The 20,092-nt window shown below is 46.0% G+C and overlaps 1 protein-coding gene across 5 annotated transcripts in view; it reads left to right on the forward strand.

Moving 5' to 3' along the window:
• TLN2 (talin 2) overlaps positions 1 to 20,092 on the forward strand; it is a 168,092-nt gene that overhangs the window by 118,092 nt on the left and 29,908 nt on the right. For all 5 annotated transcript variants that reach the window (XM_077918925.1, XM_077918928.1, XM_028706935.2 and 2 more), the window contains exons 28-40: positions 161 to 280; positions 989 to 1,186; positions 3,074 to 3,213; positions 4,308 to 4,401; positions 5,720 to 5,809; positions 6,617 to 6,739; positions 7,249 to 7,392; positions 8,652 to 8,813; positions 10,255 to 10,395; positions 11,044 to 11,225; positions 12,712 to 12,844; positions 14,683 to 14,784; positions 17,201 to 17,371. In XM_077918925.1, coding sequence (XP_077775051.1) covers positions 161 to 280; positions 989 to 1,186; positions 3,074 to 3,213; positions 4,308 to 4,401; positions 5,720 to 5,809; positions 6,617 to 6,739; positions 7,249 to 7,392; positions 8,652 to 8,813; positions 10,255 to 10,395; positions 11,044 to 11,225; positions 12,712 to 12,844; positions 14,683 to 14,784; positions 17,201 to 17,371 — 1,800 coding nt within the window. The remainder of the gene's footprint in view (positions 1 to 160; positions 281 to 988; positions 1,187 to 3,073; positions 3,214 to 4,307; positions 4,402 to 5,719; positions 5,810 to 6,616; positions 6,740 to 7,248; positions 7,393 to 8,651; positions 8,814 to 10,254; positions 10,396 to 11,043; positions 11,226 to 12,711; positions 12,845 to 14,682; positions 14,785 to 17,200; positions 17,372 to 20,092) is intronic.

Below are 20,092 nucleotides of genomic sequence, written 5' to 3' on the forward strand. Positions count from 1 at the left end.
AAGTCTCTGAAAGATTTGTCCCTTTCCCACATCCTCCTGGAATGTTGAGGCTACTGGCTTGTGGGGGTCTGGTACTGGGGGGGGATGCACTGCACACATGCTCAGAGATTGTAGGCAGCATTAATTTAATTAATTAACTTTGCCATGTTTTCCCCTGAAGGTGGCCAAAGCTGTCTCCCATTCTTTGAACAACTGTGTGAACTGCCTTCCTGGCCAAAAGGATGTGGATGTAGCATTGAAGAGCATTGGTGAATCCAGCAAAAAATTGCTTGTGGAATCGGTGAGATACTTTTTAATATTTGTATGTTGTTGTTGTTGTTGTTGTTGTTGTTGTTGTTGTTGTTGTTGTTGTTGTTGTTGTTGTTGTTGTTGTTAAGAGGTGGTGGTGGTAGGTTTTTAGTTTTGTTTTTAATGCAAAGCTTGCCATAAAATGGTTACTGCAACCTCCAAGAAGCAGAGCATTACTCTCAAAAGGGTTGCTTGCTTGTAGACTTGTGGTAAGATAGTGGTACAGATGTGGCACCATCCATTCCATCACCTCACTCCACCTCATGTGTAACCAAGCTTTCACAAGGCTCACTGCAAGAGAGTTTGAGCAGCCTGGCCTAACTTTGGGACAGTTGGCATAACTCTTGGGTAGTCCTTGGATAACCAGCCTGGTGCCCTTTCAGTGTTGCTGGACTACTACAACTCCCATCATCCCTGGCTATTGGCCAATGCTAGCTGGGGCTGATGGGAATTGGAGGCCAACAACATCTGGAAGGTTGGGGTGCAATTCCTGTCCCCTACTGTAACTAAACCCAGGTGCACATAACCGAAACAATTGCATTGTTCCCCTCTGTTCCATCCCTTCTGTGTGCTACAGTTTTTGGACTGTAAGTTCCATGGAGCAGGGACTTTGCAAAGTGCCGTGCACTGAGGTCAGTGTGTATAAAGCCACTGGTAACTTACCCCAACCCCTTTCTCTTCCCCCGCCCCTTCCTGGTAGCTGCCTCCCAGTTCAAAATCATTCCAAGAAGCACAGAGTGAACTCAACCAGGCTGCAGCTGACCTGAACCAGTCAGCGGGGGAAGTTGTCCATGCCACACGGGGCCAGAGCGGGGAGCTGGCAGCTGCTTCCGGAAAGTTCAGTGAAGACTTTGACGAGTTCCTTGATGCTGGGATTGAAATGGCTGGGCAAGCGCAGGTGAGGCGTCTTCCTCCACCAGTTTGCTCTCTGGCTGGGCAGGATGCGGTGAGGGGGGAAGCGATTGGTCGTGGTTGTTAGAGTGGGGTGTTTGTCAGCTCCTTTGTCAGCTTTCCTCAGAAGGGAACAGTGGGGTGTAAATGCTGAAATGAAAGAAATGTCCAAAGGAACAGGAGAGGAGAAGACAATAGCTCTTTCCATGCACCTGAAGGTTGCCACATAGGAGAAGGCAGAGTCTTTGTTCTCTGATGCTGTTCCAGAACTAGATCTCATGGGATCATGTTGGAGGAAGCTTGACTTGGGTTGAACATTAAGAGAAACCTCTTGACAGTGCAGGGAGGCAAAGAGACCCATTTACTAGAGGGGTGGTGGGTGGGCTCTCCCGAAGCTAAAGGGGTTGGGGATGGAGGATGCTCTAGTTCTAAATTTCCTGCACTGGACTATATGACCTCCAAAGCCTCCTACAGTGTTTATGATTCTATGCATGGTGTATGACCCTGTCACATCTCACCCTGTCCAGCTCCCATCCCCCTGCCTCGTTCGCTATCACTTAGCAGCGAATCAGCATGTCCATTATAACAACCTAAGAAGAGCTTGCTGGATCTGACCAGTGGCCCATCAAGTCCAGTCTCCTGTTCTGACAGTGGCCAGCCAGATGGGAAACCTGCAAGCGGAACCTGAGTGCCAGAGCCCTCTCCCCTCCTGCAGTTTCCAGCAACTTGTATTCATAAGCATTGCTGCCTCCAATGCCATTGATAGCCTTCTCCTCCATGAAGTTCTCTGATCCTCCTTTAAAGCCATCTAAGTTGGTGGCCATCACCGCCTCCTGTGGCAGCAAGTTCCATAGATTAACTACGGGCTGCATGAAGGAGTCGTTCTTTTCGCCTGTCCCGAATCTTCTAACATTCAGCCTCTTTGTCCATGAGTCCTAATGTTATGAGAGAGAGAGAAACACTTTTCTCTTTTCACTTTCTCTGTGCCATGCATAACTTTCTAAATGTGACACATCTTTGCTCTAAAAAGTCCCATATGCTGCAACATTTCCCCATAGGGAGTAGCTCCACCCCCTTGATTATTTTGGTTGCCCTTTTCTGAACCTTTTCCCTGTGAATATCTGTAGCTGCCTTTTCCCTAAGGAACAGCAGCAGCAAGGAAAAGTTCTTCTCAGCAAAGGGCAGCATGAGAGCAACCAGCCTGTCCTCTGCCTTTGCTTGAGAACTGCAGTCCACATTAGGCTGCGCTGCGGATCTCAAAGGTGTTGCTTCATCAGCACAGCCCTCATTCGCTCTGCTATTGTCTGGGCCGGCAGCTGAGTGACAATGTATGTCTTGGTTTATCCAGGGCCACCTGCTCCAAGCTCTGAGTCGGCCAGAACCTCCCTGTGTATTAAGCAAAGACTGCTCTGCCCTTCCCTGTCTAGCAGGCCTGCCAATATTAACAGCTGCACACCCACCCATGGTCGCTTGACATCTTGTCGTGCTCATGGAAATGAGATGCTAATTAAGCCCTTGCAGTCAAGTCATGCAAATTAGCTGCAGCCCTTTTAGCACTTGCTATAATTTCCAGTGTAGCCTGTGGTGCAGAGTGAGCGGCCCTCTCTGCTGCTCGCCAAACACGTTGCCTTGTTCAACAAGTTGATTTTAAAGCACTCCCCTCCCCCCACACTTTTCCCGCAAAGGCCCCTCTTGTCAAAGCATCAGGCACTTGGATGTGACTTCTTTTGTCTTTACACGGAGAGTAACCCAGAGTAAGTCTCCATTTTCAGTCCTAAGCAAGCTGGGGCCTTCCATGAAGATGCCCTTCAGAGCTACGGATGCAGTGCTTAGCCTCTTTGCTGCCTTCCCCTGCCCTAAATCCATGCCATGATTTGCCTCTTTGGCCTTACAGACAAAGGAGGACCAAATTCAAGTCATTGGGAACCTCAAGAACATCTCCATGGCTTCCAGCAAGTTGCTTCTGGCTGCCAAGTCTCTCTCGGTGGATCCCGGTGCTCCCAATGCCAAGAACCTCTTGGCAGCAGCTGCCAGGTAAGGGCCAAGGCAGAAGTGCAGTTCACCTGAGTAGCTTCTGTTTTCCAAATGAACATAAAACCCAGGAGTGGTCAGCAGGGAGGGCCACTGCTGCTTCCCTAACCTCCCAGCAGGATCGGCTCCACTGGTGCATTTACTCCCTGGTGCCTTGCTCCTCTCCCGCTCTCTCCTGGTAAGTCATTGTTACCCCCCATGTTAGAACGCCAGTTGAGCACCACCAGCCCTCCCTTCCGAGGGCTCCTAATCAAACAAATGGGAGGGAGGAAATCAGGGAATATATAGATCTGTTTTCGATGGGACCCACATGCCTTAGAAGTGGCCTTTCTGTATGTCAGCTTTCCACAAGCTGGTACTTTCAAATGTTTTGAACTACAACTTCCATCACTCCCAGCTTTGTACTGGCTAGGCCTGATGGGATTTGTAGTTCAAAACATCTGAATGGCCCCAGCTATGGGAACCCCCTGTCACCTTTGTTCATCAAGGGGGGCTTTGCTTCCGCTGCCATCTGTACAGTGCAAAACAAAACCTGCCAGTGGAGGCAGTGCCATTACAGAAGTAGCCCCAAGGATAATTTTATTTTTTATTTTTTATTAAATTTCTATACTGCCCTTCATCCATTTTTCATCTGGCATTTGGGTTTTCCCACTAGAGGGATGCAGCTTTGGGTTGTGGGGGTTGTTTCCTGGATTAGAGAGATATTTGTTAGTTTGTTTCATCTGTAAAAATTGATATTGCTATTAATTGGCTGATTGGTTTTACTAGTGGAGGAGAATTTTAGGAGACCTTTACTAGCTTATTTTGAGAACTCTGTTTAGAGCCTGCCCTACCATTAGACAGAATTAGGCAGATGCCTCAGGCAGTTGATTTTGGGTGTCGTTTATAATTATTGATTTCTTACTGCCAATTCAAAAATAATTTGGCTGCTCTTGGGTACCATGCATCTTAATTTCTTAAACTTTTCTGGCAGGGTGGTGGTGGGTTGCCACTTGCTTCTCTAATCAAGCAGGCTACCTCCTAGCAGGTCCACCTGTGATCTACTCTGATTACCCACATTGTTGGTCTCTGAGATGTGCATGTCTCTTGTCTTCTAGGGCTGTGACTGAGAGTATAAATCAGCTCATCACTTTGTGTACTCAGCAAGCGCCGGGCCAAAAAGAGTGTGACAACGCTCTCCGGGAACTGGAGGTAGGTCTCCACTTGATTGCAGGCTCACTGTTCTTGGGTGATATGACTGGCAAAGCTTTCATGATTAAGGGTGTTTGTGGCTGTCCTCAAATCTGCCCCATCTGGATTTGGGGAGTTGCTTGCTAGTCAGCAGACTGAACACTCAGCAGGCTGGCACTTGAGTCTGCCATGCTAACTGTCTAAACAAGAGTGCTGGTGGATCAAGTGATAAAACATCAAAGCTTGGCTGCCATGGTTTTTTGATGGCTCGATTGCCACAGCTTGACTGCTACAACCCAGGGAACCTTACATCTCTTACTTCCGTAGACAGTGAATACTAAACTGTATTAGCTGCGTAGCTTTGTTCTCAACTAGTTTCATTCAAAGATCGCTGTTTTGTTTCCATTGATTTGTGATAGTGGCCACACTATTGTTGACATCAACCTTCCCCATCCTTGAGCTCCTCATGTTGCTGGACTCCAAGTCCCATCATCCCTGACCCCTGGTCACCATGTTTGCTGGGACTGCTGGGAGTTTTTGTCCCAACTGCCTCTGGGAACTCAAGGCTGGGTTTCCCTGATGCCCTTCCCCCTGCATGGAACAGATCAAATATTCTATTTGTTAAGTTCTTGGATATTTATATATTCATTGCAGTGCCTGTTCTCAGTTTTTGAGATTATTGTCATTCTGCACATGTGAATGACAATAGATTCACATGTTAATGCCAATAGTTGTTGGCATTATTGTTAATTTCTGAAATTAGCTTTACTTTTCTCCACTTTGGGAGCAGATTCACTTTGCCAGATTCATTTAGGATTGTTGACATTCAACACACTTCAGGTATTCCTTGTAACTTAACACACTGGAGGCTGAAGTGAGCCAGTGGGTTGTTTTTCCAGGATAACAGCCTGGAAGATATGAGTCTCCTTGCATGTATTCTTCCATCCAGAGAAGGGGCCTGATCAAAGTGTCAAAAATGTCAATATTGTTGACCACATATGTGATAATTGTATTTCTTCCTGCAACCAACCCAGAGATATACAGACAAAAGAAGGGATAAATACACATATGCTGCTTTTATTGGGAGGGGGTGTCATACAAAGCAGTGTACAAAACTAAAATCAATCCATAAAATTGCAGTTCAACATTCTAATAACTATAACAAGCCAGGCACAAAAAGCTGGTTTTCATTTCAAAGCCGTATATTTAAAATGGATTCATTCCCATTCTAAGAAGGGCTTTGCTTAATCAGCTCACCCAAGCACCCTAAGCAAGGGCTTCATGGTCTAGGATTTTGACTGCCTTGCCAACCATCATTCGTGCCCCTCTTTATTTTCAGACGGTTAAAGAAATGCTGGAAAACCCCAACGAACCTGTTAGCGACCTCTCTTATTTTGACTGCATTGAAGGTGTTATGGAAAACTCCAAGGTAGCCATTGTATTTTCTTTCCATCTGCATGTTCAGTTTCATGACCAGTTGTACTAAGTCATCTTTAGCCCTCCCTGAAGTGGAGAACTGGAGCCTCCTAGCAGGTGAGGGGGGGGAGCAAAATCCTGGAGCTACAGCTTTCTCCAACATCCAAAAACAAGGAGTTTTTTTAGTAGTTGTGTCAAAAGTACAGTCCACCCTCCCTCCCCAAAGAGAGTCCAGGCTGCTAATAGTAGTTAAAACACTATATAGAAGAACAGTGTAAAACAACACTTTAGCAATGCTAAAGGACCTGCAGTGAAACTAATCTTCATAAAACTAACCTCCAAAAATCTAGAGCAGGGAAGGGGAACCTTTTCCAGACAGCAGGCCAGATCCTGGTGTCTTCCCCCCCCGCCCCCCCGCCCCCCATCTTCAGTGCCCACCTGTCAATCAGCTGATGATGTTGCTCCTGATCCGCAGTGTGGAGATAAAACCAGTAGGAAGGTGACTGTATTACGGAGGTAATGTGTGTGAATTGAGTCTGATGTGCCTTTTAGGTAGGGGGTGTTGTTTTTGTTTGTTACTATGTTATGTATTTTATTTTTTTTACTGTAAACCACTCTGTATTCCTCTGATGAAGAGCATTGTAGAAAATAAATAAATAAAAATATTAATAGCATTGCATATTATCAAGTATTGATAAATAAGGCTTATTAGAAGAATGAAGTAAACATTAGCGTATGGTTATTAAGGGGTGTTGTGATTTCTAAAGCAAGGACTGAATTGAAAGTCTTGAATTGCCTCCCTCCCCTCCCTCCCCCGCAGGTTCTGGGAGAGGCGATGGCTGGAATTTCTCAGAATGCCAAGACAGGGGACCTTCCAGTCTTTGGCGAGTGTGTTGGGGTGGCTTCCAAGGCCCTTTGTGGCCTCACTGAAGCAGCAGCTCAGGTGAGTTTCAGGTGACTAATGTACTAAGCAAGGTTTTCTGAAGTGGTGGGTGACGGTGTGGTTGAGCTTCTGCAAGTGGATTAAGGTGTTTCAACTGCTTGCAAAGTGTGAGGGTGGAGGGACCTTCGGTGGTCTTTTTGAGTGTTTGTCTTGATGGAGTTTCGGCTAGACTGCTTATTATGTATTTATAGATAATCTTCTAGTTATCTAGCTTGCTGCTGGCCCACTGAATGACCACAGCAGTGGCTGATTTGCCTTTGAATGACTTTAGCTGTGGGCACTGGCATTAGACCAGTTTTGCAAATAATGCTTAAATGGCTTCTCTGCATTTTTCCGTGCCTGTAATTGGAATGCAAGACCTGCCTTGTCTAGGAAGAACATTGGATGAAAAAATGACTCTCTCCTTCCACTCTCGGTTTTGCATGATCTCAAGTGAACTAATAGGTGTTTATTGTGTGCTTCTTGAAAACCACCTCTGAGTAGTCACAATGCCTTTGGTTTTTGCCTAGGCCGCTTACCTGGTTGGCATCTCGGATCCCAACAGCCAGGCGGGTCAGCAGGGGCTTGTTGATCCTATCCAGTTTGCCAGGGCCAATCAAGCTATCCAGATGGCATGTCAGAACTTGGTGGACCCAGGAAGCAGCCCATCCCAGGTAACTTTCATCAAGGTTGCCAGAGGCATTTTGCTGGCTCGTGCTTCGCAGCCTGTAAGAGGCCCACCTTTGTAGAAATAGCAGTCTTGGGTTGCACGTGGCCTGAAAATAGGGGAGCACTTCATATTTTAATTGGGTGTGAACTTGGGAACTTCTGTATGCAAGGCATGAGCTCTGCCCTCTCAGCTATGGTCTGTTTCTTACTAAGCTTGCAGCACAAAAATTTCTATTGCTACTGCTAAAGTATGGAAGCAAGCAATTGCTCCTGACTCTGTTACACAACAGAGAAAAATTAACAACTATTTCCTATGGAGAAAATCACTAGTTTATTTATTAGAGGAATTTTTCCCCTCTCCCAAGTATCTATTTCACTGATTATTATTTTTTTGGGGGGGAGGCAAGAATAAAGATTTGTGAATACCAGTAAAGAGGTTTAAAATGTGTTTGGACTGAATTGTGTTTGGGAATGCTGTGTTTGTACTTTACAGGTGAATGAATGCATTTTCCTCTTTTTTGTAAATATAAAGATGCATTTCCTTCAGTCATTAACAGAAATATATAAAGCATGTGAACAACCAACATTTTTAAAACTCAACATGTCAGTGGCCATTCGTGTCTTCTCTTTATCTTACTTTGATCTGTAATCAAAGCAGCAATTCTCTACCAACTTACCTGGGAGTGAGCCCCATTAAACTGAATGGGACTTACATCTGAGTAGACATGGATAGGACTGAACTACAAGGAGGAAAAAAGCTTGCTGGTATCTCCCTAGATCTCTCAGCGCCCTTTTAATCAGCAATGAGACCTGGACCAGCTGCTAAGGATTTTGCCAAACATTTAAATAACCAAATGGCTCTTTAAAATGTGCTACTTTCTATGCTGCATCGTAGGTCCAAAAGAGCTCAAGTTCCTTTCTTCCTAATCCACTGGTGCTTCAGAACACAGATGGAGAATTAGCAGAGCAGCCATTCCATCACTGAGCCAGCCCAAGACATTTGGCTGCCTGAGGCAAAGGGAAAAGATGGAGCCTGCAAAAACTCACCAAACTGTTTTATCCTATTTTGACACTGGCAGTGGAGCAGCATCCTCCTCTGTACACCTGAGGGGCAGGCCTCATGGCATACGCAGCTCTATCCACTCCCCACCCCTCCACAACTGCCGCCTGAATTGGCTGCCTCACTCTGCCTCATGGTAGGGCTGGCCCTGTCTGTGGTTCTATTTCTGCCCCTTCAGCCATGTGTGTGTGTTTCGTTTTCCAGGTCTTATCAGCAGCTACCATTGTGGCAAAGCACACTTCTGCGCTGTGTAATGCCTGCCGCATTGCTTCGTCCAAGACAGCCAACCCCGTGGCAAAGAGGCACTTTGTCCAGTCTGCAAAGGAAGTGGCAAACAGCACTGCCAACCTGGTTAAAACTATCAAGGTATGAGAGTCTCCTGCTGCTGTACTGTTAAGACAGCCTCAGTCAAACAAAGGCTTAAATACTGTTCATCTCTGGGTCCTTAAAAAAAAAAGTCATTTACGAGAAGTTGTTTCTCCTTCTATGGGAAAACGGAGTTTGCAACCTACACAGGAACTTCCATTTTGAATCTCTTAGGGAGCCATTATCCGCCTCCTCGTTCCTGGAATGCTTGAGAACAGCTGTACTGCTAGAATGCAATTAACCTAATGTATTAGTGATTAGGGAGTTACATTTTAATTCTGTTGTTTCGTCTGGAGGTTCCTCCTGTCTTCATTACAGGAGAAAGAAGACCTTGGTCTTGGGAAAGTGGGGGTTTCAAAAATGAGGAAGGAGGAAACTGTTCAAGAGTTTGGATTTCCCAACATTTATTTGAGAGAGCATATTATTATTATTATTATTATTATTATTATTATTATTATTATTTACCCACCCGTAACCCAAGGTACCAGGACAGGTTTCAGCAACTTAAAAACATTGTTAATAACACAATATTAAAAACTTAAAATTACAAAAACATAAACTGAAAATTATAAAAATAAGGTGAGTCCTGAAAATATACACCTCAAGTGTAATGTTATTAGAATATATCTTTCTCAATCCCTTCTGCAATTTGTAGCAAAGTAGCTAATTATTGTCTGATTGAAAATATGATAATGAGTTATTTGTGTGGCTTTTAAAAAGTGAAGATAAGTAAAGAGCCAGCCATACTTCTAGAGAGTCTCTTGGATCTCAACAGATTCCTGCTCACACTCATCTGTATGTTAATTGTATTTGTATTATTAAATTTATTACCCACCTCCCTGCACCAGCAGGTTTTAGGGCTCGTGACAACAATTTAAAATCCAGAATTAAAAACTGTTATTGCATTCACAAGAATAGTGTGGGTCCTTAAAACACACATCTCAGCTGTCAAGGGCCAGGGTAAAGAGATGTATCTTCGGCATTTACCAAAAGCTGTTTCATGAAGGTGCAGGACTCACCTCTATGGGGAGCTGACATCATCTCCGCTTTGCATGGGTGTCACGGAATTCAGGAGCCAGCCAAAAACCTGCAGGATATGTTCCTGGGGAAACAGAGAACTCATGAATGATTCTGGTGATGAGCTGCAAACCTGACAGGCCGTTGTAAGCATCATACAGAAACCTGAGGTCAAGCTGACTGAATGGGAAGATCTGGGTTATCCTATTTTAACGTATTGTGAGATGGAGTTAGGCTGGGATCTGTCATCCAGTGAACTTCACAGATGAGTGGAAGATTCAAGCCCAGGCTTCCCACATCTAAATCTGATGCTCTCTCTCCAGCACACCACAGCACTTAGTGGGTAGGGGATCCTGGCAGCATCTCACAATATGTTTTGTGTATACAATAGCTTCTTGAACCCATTTTTATTTTTCTTCACTAGGCCTTGGATGGTGACTTCTCAGAAGATAACAGAAATAAGTGCCGGATTGCAACTGCTCCATTGATTGAAGCTGTGGAAAACCTAACAGCCTTTGCATCAAACCCTGAGTTTGTCAGTATCCCGGCCCAGATCAGTACTGAGGTAAGAGAAGTGCTGTATTAAATTAACTTTATAATGATGCAGAGCCTGTCTTTAACTTAATGCAAACTGATCTCCAGTTTTCTGGTCTTTGAGGACATTACAAAGCATTTTGGAAGTTTGTTTACAACAATTAAGCTCACCTTTTCTATGCTTTAGAGAAGCAAGCTGCCTACATGATCTACGTCGCAATTGCCATGTCAGCTACATGGTAACCTCACATTGTTTTTATTTAACTCCCTCCCTCCTCTTTCCTGTGAAACTATTGTAAGTAAAACTATAGGGGTTCTTCCATGTGCAATTTGGATCAGGTGAGGATCAGCCTCAGCTAGCACAATTGTAGGATGCTGAGGCTGATGGGAGTCCAAAATCCCTGGACCCCTACATTGTCAAAGTCTGGACAAAACAGGTCAACGAGCTATGATCTGATCCTAGGTTTGCAGGGATTACTCAAACCATAGTCTCTTGGTTTGGAACCTTAAGAATTGAATTGAGGCGTGCTAGAAAAGGTAGGAAGAGAAGGAGCAGCAAATGAGCTCACATGCCATTTCTAATCCAACAAACCATGGTGGTTTAGTCTGGGGTTATTACACCTGAACCCAACCTGGGAGTTGCTGTGGAACTAAAAGCCAGCTGCTTCCCTCTTTGCAGGGTTCTCGGGCACAGGAACCAATCCTGACTTCTGCCCGGACTATGCTAGAGAGCTCGTCCTCTTTAATCAAAACTGCTCGGTCACTGGCAATCAACCCCAAAGACCCTCCCACGTGGTCCATTCTCGCTGGGCACTCACACACCGTGTCCGAGTCCATTAAGAGCCTCATCACGTCCATCAGGTGAGTCCTTTCGTTTTTATAGGCACTTGCAGTGTGGGTACCTCTGCCCCTTTCTCCATATCACGTTCCCCCATTCTGCACGAACACACGCCCTGCTCATGCTTATTATTTCAGCAAGCTGGAATATGTAAAAACAAGTAGAGGGAGCCTTTCTCAGCCCAAGGACTGCTTTCCCTCTTGGACAACGTTCCAGAGGCAACGTATCAGCGGTGGGCAGCAAAAGCAGGTGGAGGCAAAAGCAGGTGGAGCAGTGGAGGTGACATTTGTCTTTTATGCAGTAGGCTACATTCAAATGGGACGCAGGTGGCGCTGTGGGTTAAACCACAGAGCCTAGGACTTGCCGATCAGAAGGCCGACAGTTCGAATCCCCGCGACGGGGTGAGCTCCCGTTGCTCGGTCCCTGCTCCTGCCAACCTAGCAGTTCGAAAGCACCTCAAAGTGCAAGTAGATAAATAGGTACCGCTCTGGCGGGAAGGTAAACAGCGTTTCCGTGCGCTGCTCTGGTTTGCCAGAAGCTGCTTAGTCATGCTGGCCACATGACCCGGAAGCTGTACGCCGGCTCCCTCGGCCAATAAAGCGAGATGAGCACCGCAACCCCAGAGTTGGTCACGACTGGACCTAATGGTCAGGGGTCCCTTGACCTTTTTACATTCAAACACTGCAAAAGTCAGGGGTTTGTGCACATGCACAGCCCTCTGTTCAGGCAAGCAAGAGGCAGTAACACAGTTCCAAGTATGCAGCCCAGCCAGGCAAAAGCACTTGAGAGGTGCATGGATCAGGGATGGTGGGAGGTGTGTCTGGGGTCAGAGAGAGAGTCCTGGAGCATTGCGCTCAGCTCCCGAGCTTCCAGTTTTGCAATAACCACAGGCTGCCTTCAGGGGTCAAGACCTTCCCCCACCTCTAGAATACTCTCTCAGTCAGGCCCCTCTTTGAGGCATGTTTCTCTCCCTGCTCCCCTTTCAGGTCTTTTCCTGTGTGATAATGTTAATGTAAGATATATGTTTTATGCTGTTTGTTTTAATTGCTTCTTTGTACCATATCTTATGATTATTTTTCTCATCTACACTATTCAGTGCTCTGGGTGCTCATTAGTAGAAGAGGGGGGTAAAAGTGAATGGTTATCAGTCCCTTTATTTTCAGTGTTTGGGGTGTGAGTGCCGTCCCTGTTTAGGCAAAATAGTACCATCCATGTTCAGGAAAGAGGTATCAGCTGGCTAGGGAATATCCTAAAGATTGAAGAAGCGCAAAATAATCTGTGAGGGGGGGTTATTGGATGCGTATGGAGCATGCTCAGTAGCCACAGAATGCAGACTGATGGCTGGGGCAAGGATGGGGGGGGGAGCGAGAGATGGAAAACCAGGGACAGGGGGAGGGGAGGGGCTGGAATCCTCTGTTCTTTAATATTTTGTTGCAGTTCCCACTTGTTAATTATGGTTACACACCCCCCCTTCACCCTTGACATGACAATCTGCCATACATTCTCCAGAGACAAAGCCCCGGGCCAGCGGGAGTGTGACTACTCCATAGATGGGATCAATAGATGCATCAGGGACATTGAGCAGGCCTCACTTGCAGCTGTCAGTCAGAACTTGGCCACGAGGGATGACATTTCTGTTGAGGTAAGCAGAGCTGTGCATTGCCAGTGAAGGGAAAGCTGAGCCTCCTTCTCGGCCGGGAGTGTGTCTGTGTGTACGAGGGAGAGAGAGAGAGTGTGTGTGCTCTGAATCAAATTAATGTAGTTGGCAGTGCAGGGTGAGGGGAAACTGAACAGGAAACACACCAATAAATCTTCTGCTATAAACTGACTAGAAGATTTTCCCATGATGCATTGCATTCCTCTTGCTAACTCTCTTCCAGGTGAGTGAACCTGGTCCAGCAACACAGGTGGTAAACTGACATAGGTTGTTTGCAAAATGACAGGTTGAAATTCTTCAGGGTGAGGCTCTTAAGCTTACTTTTTCTTTTAATGCCCAGGGGAGAAAAGAAGGACCTTCAAACAACCATAAGCAGCTCAGCTTCATTCCCTCTTCCATTTTTAAGCAGGAAACTAGAATCCTACTTGGAGGGGGGAAATAACAAGTTTTCACAAACTTCTCTTGTTTTTACAGGGAGAAGTTAAGCTTTGTGTCAAAAAATCTGACCATCTGCATTTGCTGTAATTCAGAAGGTCCCAGGCTCAAACTTGGGGTCTTTAGTTGAAAAAAGATCAGATTGCATCAGGTCATGGGGGGAGGGGAAGTCATCTCTGCCTGACCCCTTGAAGTCTGCTAACCATCAGAGTGGATCGGAGGGTGGCCTTTGGCCCTCCAAATGTTGCAGCTCCCGCCAACCCCAGAAAGTGTGGCCAATGCAACGCATACCATATTTTTCGCTCTATAAGACGCACTTTTTCCCTCCTAAAAAATAAGGGGAAATGTGTGTGAGTCTTATGGAGTGAATGCAGGCTGTGCAGCTATCCCTGAAGCCAGAAGAGCAAGAGGGATCACTGTGCAGTGATCCCTCTTGCTCTTCTGGCTTCAGGGATAGCCATGCAAAGCCTCTTGAGCGCAGCGGGAGCTCTCCTCCCTCTTCACTCAAGAGGCTTTGCGTTGCTTTCATGTTTTCCTCCTCTAAAAACTGGGTGTGTCTTATGGTTGGGTGTGTCTTATAAAGCGAAAAATATGGTAGTTAAACTATGGAACTCCCTCCCTCAGGAGGCAATAATGGCCAGCAACTGGGGTGGCTTTAAAGAGGACTGGAGAGATTCATGGAAGGGGAGGCTATCAGTGGCTCCTGGCTGTGATGACTGTGCTCTGCCTCCACCGATGGAGGCATGAATGTTTCTGGATACCAGCTGCTGGAAACCCCAGGAAGGGAGAGTGACGCTTGTGCTGCGGTCCTACTTGCTGCTTTCCCCTGGGCATCTGGTCGGCCCCTGTGAAAACAGGATGCTGAACTCAATGGGCCACTTTGGGCCTGATCCAACAGACTTTCCTTCGGTTCAGCAGCTTCTAGAGGGCCAAAGGTTCCTCAACCCCAAGGAAGATAATGCTGGACTGGGTGGGCAAAGAACTTGTCCTGGCATATGGGAGCCGATCGTAGGAGGGACAGAAATGGCAAAATGAACACGTTTTTCCTGTTTTTATTCAACTTCACAAAATCAAAATCATGCTAATACATCAGATAATTGAAGTTTAGTAGGGAGCTCCAAGTGTCATCTAGTCCAACCCCTTGCAATGTAAGAATCACAGCTAAAGAATCCCTGACAGATGGCCGTCCAACCTTTGTTTAAAAACTACCAGGGAAGGATAGCCCACCACACCAATAAATATTTATGTATAAAACAATACAGTTCCCCCTCACCCCACAGAGAGAAAAAATGTGCTTTTCAAAATAGTGCCTCTGTGTGTCTTCCATGTCACCAAGCACCTCTGCATTGTCATTGCATTTCTGTCTGTCCATTTTGCTTGTTTCTCAGGCCTTGCAGGAGCAGCTGACGTCGGTCGTCCAGGAAATTGGCCATCTGATTGACCCCATTGCTACAGCCGCTCGAGGCGAAGCCGCTCAGCTGGGCCACAAGGTAGGAAGCCACAAAATGGCCACTCTGGGGAAAAGGGATGTTGTTGGTCTGAGGCAGATTTGTGAAAAGAACGCTGACTTGGGGAGGCAGCCATATGGGATCCACTGAGGAGGACTTGGGGAGGCAGCTTTGGGATCCACTGAGGGCAGCAGAGGGCCTGTGAGGCACAATTAACCAGGCACCCATTTTGAAGTTCTGACTGCAGAAAACTACTTTGTTTAGCCCAGGTGTTTTAGAGCAATTCATTCTATTCATTATTTGGTCATTCGCTTCTGTATTTTTATTATTTTATGATCCTGTGCCAAAGCCAAAGGTGGAAAAAATGTAATTACAGTATATGAAAATGGAATCTAACTACAGTGGTACCTCGGGTTACATACGCTTCAGGTTACATACGCTTCAGGTTACAGACTCCGCTAACCCAGAAATAGTACCTCGGGTTAAGAACTTTGCTTCGGGATGAGAACAGAAATTGCGGCGCGGTGGCAGCAGGAGGCCCCATTAGCTAAAGTGGTACTTCAGGTTAAGAACAGTTTCAGGTTAAGAATGGACCTCCAGAACGAATTACGTACATAACCAGAGGTACCACTGTATATATCTAAATCTATATATATCTAAATGGTATCTAATGGTATCACAGATGGTATCTAACTCCAAGTAGACTACTGTTTCCCAGTTATCAGTGCTTATACCAGTGTTTCCCAACCGGTGTTCCGCGGCACACTAGTGTGCCGCGAGACGTTGCCTGGTGTGCCGCGAGATGTTGCCTGGAGGGAGTCGGGCGAGTCGGGCGGCGAGAGGCGGGGCGGCGGCGGCGAGGAGAGGCCGCCCAGCACGGGGCTCTCGCCGTCTGCCTGCCTGGCTGCCTGCGTGGCGCTGACGTCACGGGGCTGTAACGTGCCCCACATAGGCACACGCGGGGCGGCGAGCGAGCTCCCTCCCACATCCCATCGCCGCTCGCTTTGGCCGGCCTACTGGGCTGTTGCAGGCGGAAGGCCTGCGCATGCGCGAGGTTTTAGCGCCTTCAGGATTCCCTTCACGCCTTCCTCCTCCCGGGTCCTTGAGAGCGCGGGAAGCGGCAGCGCGAGACCGGCGTTGAGCCTGGTAGGTATTGCGCTTGCCAAGGCAGTCATTTGGGAAATGAAAACTTGCAAAGCAAGCAACCAGTTCAATCTGAAGTACGTGTATGCTTAATATCCTGTATCTGAAACCTGTTCTACCCCCTCCCCCACACTTGGTGCCATTTTCATCTACACATGCAGCAGAGTAAGTTGACCCAGAATAGTACCAATTCAGATGGCAGATGGGAGAATGACAGTGCTGAATGCTTTCCCATGTAGAACAGTCCCTGCAAATAAAAACCTAGCATATTTGGAAGAGGGATGCTAGCCTAACCATTACCTTCTATGCTGTTACTTTTTTTTTTTTTTTACATAAGTAAAAAGTGACCTTTCCCCATCTGGCATGGTGGTGTGCCTCGAGATTTTTTTCATGAAACAAGTGTGCTTTTGCCCAAAAAAGGTTGGGAAACACTGGCTTATACCACGTTTTTTTAGATTTGCCTTGAGAGCATCTTTAAATCTCTTTTGCTGTCCATCGGTATTTCACTTTCCATCCTTAAGTTGGGAATAGAGAAGTTGCTTTGGAAGGCGATCATCAGGCATCCGCACAACATGACCAGTCCAATGAAGTTGATGTTGAAGAAGCATTGCTTCGACACTGGTGACCTTTGCTTCTTCCAGTACACTGACATTAGTTCACCTGTCTTCTCAAGTGATGTGTAAAAATTTCCAGAGACACCGTTGATGGAATCTTTCAAGGAGTTGGAGATGACACTTATAAGTGATCCATGTTTCATAAGCGTACAGTACAGTTGGCAGTACAATAGCTTTGTAAACAAGCATTTTGGTTTCCCTGCGAATGCCCCAGTCCTCAAACACTCTGCACTTCACTTGTGAGAAAGCTGCACTCACAGAGCTCAGGGGGTGCTGGATTTTGGCATCAATCTCGGCCCAGGTAGGAAAAGTGATCGACATTTTCCAATGTTACACCATTAAGTTGGATTTGTGGCACTGCGGAGGGGTTGTTTTGTGCTTGTTAGTGCAGCTTGTTGGTGCTCTTGAAGTACATAATGTCTGAGGCCTTCTGGGAAAACAAAATGGCAGCTGCCCAAATCATAAACAGCAGCACTCTAACCACCCTGAGGACACAGCTCATTGGGCAGCACAGAAATGCTTAAATAAGCAAATGAAATATATGAATGTGGAAAACAAGATGAATTACATTTAAATGGATGACAAATGGTAAACAGATGCATGGTGGGGGTTTTTAAAAATGAATGCATGATGAAACAAATGAGGTCTTTGCATAGCCACATTGAATGAATTCCGTTGCCTTCTTTCCTTTCCTCCCTTAGGTGACGCAGGTAGCCAGCTACTTTGAACCGCTGGTTCTTGCTGCTGTCGGTGTGGTATCCAAGTTGATGAACCACCAGCAACAAATGACCTTATTGGACCAGACCAAGACTCTGGCGGAATCTGCCCTCCAGATGCTCTATGCAGCCAAAGAAGGGGGAGGAAACCCCAAGGTAGGCCACCCTCAGGATGACTAATTGAATGTTGATATTTAGAGGTGACGTCCTAAGAGAGGGTCCTGCATGTTCCCTATTGCACTGTTCATCAAGCCACAGAAGTATTCCCTTTTTCTCTCAGGGATAGCAAATGTGTTACCTTCCAATTGTTGTAGGACTCCAACTCCCATCAGGCCCAGCCAGGATGGCCAGTGATCAAGCATATGATAGAAAGGGAAGGTCCATAGCTCAGTGATGGAGCACATATTTACATGTAGATGGTCCCAGGTTGAATCCCTGCTACCTCCAATAGGTCTGTGAAAGACTTTTAGAGAACCACTGCCACTGATTATAGCCATTGCTGAGCTGGATGGACTCTGTATAAGGCAGCTCCATGTCTAATTATATTTGAAGGGAAGCACATTGACTACTCCTGTAGACTAATTTGGCACCAGTAAATTGTGTGGTGGTGATGATCTGATTTGATGGATCACAGCAACTGATGGTCATACAAGTTTCCCAAATCCAGTTGAGTAAGTGAACAGTCAGCTTTGCAGCAGAATTTTAACCTGGGTCTCTCCAGTCCAAAGAGTCATCATTTTATCAGATTTGGATGGTGGATTTTTAGGGTTTTAAGCTTGCATACCTTTGTTTAAAGAAAGAGAAACTTGTGAGTACAAGCAGAGAAGAGTTCTGCCTAAACTAGGAAATATGGATAAGACTCTTGCACCACATTTCAAGCCATTAGACTGTTCCTGTTTGGCTGAGGCCATGTCCTGGGATCAGTGGGAAAGCCGCCACATTCCAGCATCAGAGGAAGATTCAGAAGGAACCACCAGACAGCTCAGGATTGCCCTCCTTTCCTTTCCGCAAGGCACTCAATAATTATTGCCTAGGAGGGCTTCCAGTTTCCTGGGCTGTTAAGCTGTGGCATGTTCAGCATAACAGTTAATCCTGCCCTCTGAATTCCTACACAAATGTCTCTGAGAGTAAAAATAGACTGGTTTCAGCTTTTCCAGTCAATTAATTTTGAACTCCTCGCCCCATAAGCATCTTCCTGTTCAGCTCCCCTCAAAAGCTCTGCCATCTCTCCCTGCTGATGCTGGAAAAGGAGAGTGTGTTTAAAATTCTCCCAGTGGCAACATAGGAAACCACCTTTATGAAGCATTTGTCCGTCTACCTCAGCATTGTCCCCTCTGATAGTCAACAGCTTCCCAAAGTGTCTGGCAGAGAAGAGTCTATTCCTTCGCATCTTATTTGGAGACTTTGCCAGGAACTGAATCTGGGACCTTCTGCAGTGACGAGAACCAGAAGCTTCAACATTGCAAAGGCCCTGCTACTGCGCTGTGGCCCTTCCTGTTGATTTTAATTGGTGGGGAGATTTTAACTACACGAAAATGTTGTCCTGTTAATCACACTGATTAAACCACTGAAGCTTGCAGGCCCATTGGCATCGTGGCTTAGTGCACTGTTGTTTTTCTTAAAGGATAAGTTCTGTAGTTTGCATCTAAGCATGAAGTTTCCTGAGGAGGTAGAATGAACTGTGCCGTTCCAGACCATGATAATGGCAGGGAGGAGGGGATCCCATTTTTGAAAGCTAGCCTATATAACAAACTCCCAGAAATGGAAAGCTAGCATGTCAGGGAGACAGGTTCCAGGCTAGCCCTTGTTCTTACTGAGCTAGTTTTCTGTTTTCAGGGGAGCAGTCAGGGATGTCATCACTTTTACCACCTCATTCTCCTGCCTGTGTAGACCAGCCATTCATGTTTCCCTCAAATATTTTTACTTTGTCAGAAGATGCTTTCAGAGAAGGAGAGGTGATTTGCATGTCTGGGGGTCTAAAAAATACAGTCCTTGTGAGCAATCAAGCATGAATGGTGATGGATGATGAGAGACTTGGGAGATATTCTTTAATGGCCCTTAGACAAACGTGTGTAATTATAAAATCCTTCCTTCAGTAATCACCCCTGTCTGACAATCGTCTCCCACAATGAGATCACGAAGCAAACACTGTAATTGCCTTAATGTGTCAGTAGGAAGTCTAGTCTTAAAGTCTCAAATCAGGGGAGTGGAGACTGGAAGGGGAATGGAACCTTTTTAAAAAGAATTGCTTTTTACTTTTAAAACTAGGCTCCTTTCTCTTTAACCCACCAAGGCTCACATCCCTTCAGTCATTCAGCACCAGCCCTACTATTCAGCAGGCCTCCTCAGGAGGCAAATGTTGAGGGGCACAGAGGCCACATTCACACCATACATTTAAAGCATGATGATACCACTTTAAACAGCCATGGCTTACTCCCAAAGAATTCAGGAAGATGAAGCTTGTTGAGGCTGCCGAGAGTTGTTTGATGAGTGTCAGTCCCTCTTCTCAGGAAACTCTGGGTGTTGTATCTCAGTGAGGGGAATAGGAGCCTCCTCCCAACAACTCTTGGCACCTTAACAGACTGCAGCTCCCATAATTCTTTGGGGGAAGCCATGACTGGTTAAAATGGTATTGTACTTCAAATGTATGCTGTGCAGGTGGACAGAGCAGACAAAGCTGTGGGTGTCAACTCCTATTTTCTGTGTTCCCACATGGAAAACCTTTTTTCAGGTAGGAAAGTGACATAGATATATATAGATATATTTTTTTAAAGTCTCCATGCCGGCCATCACACAAAAGTTGTGTTTTTCAACAGAAGGGACACTGGGATGTGTTTCAGTTGCGTCAAAGAAAGAGGGAGATGCAATGTTTCCTGT

Source organism: Podarcis muralis, chromosome 14 (genome assembly GCF_964188315.1).
Source record: "Podarcis muralis chromosome 14, rPodMur119.hap1.1, whole genome shotgun sequence".
NCBI classification, from domain to species: Eukaryota; Metazoa; Chordata; class Lepidosauria; order Squamata; family Lacertidae; genus Podarcis; species Podarcis muralis.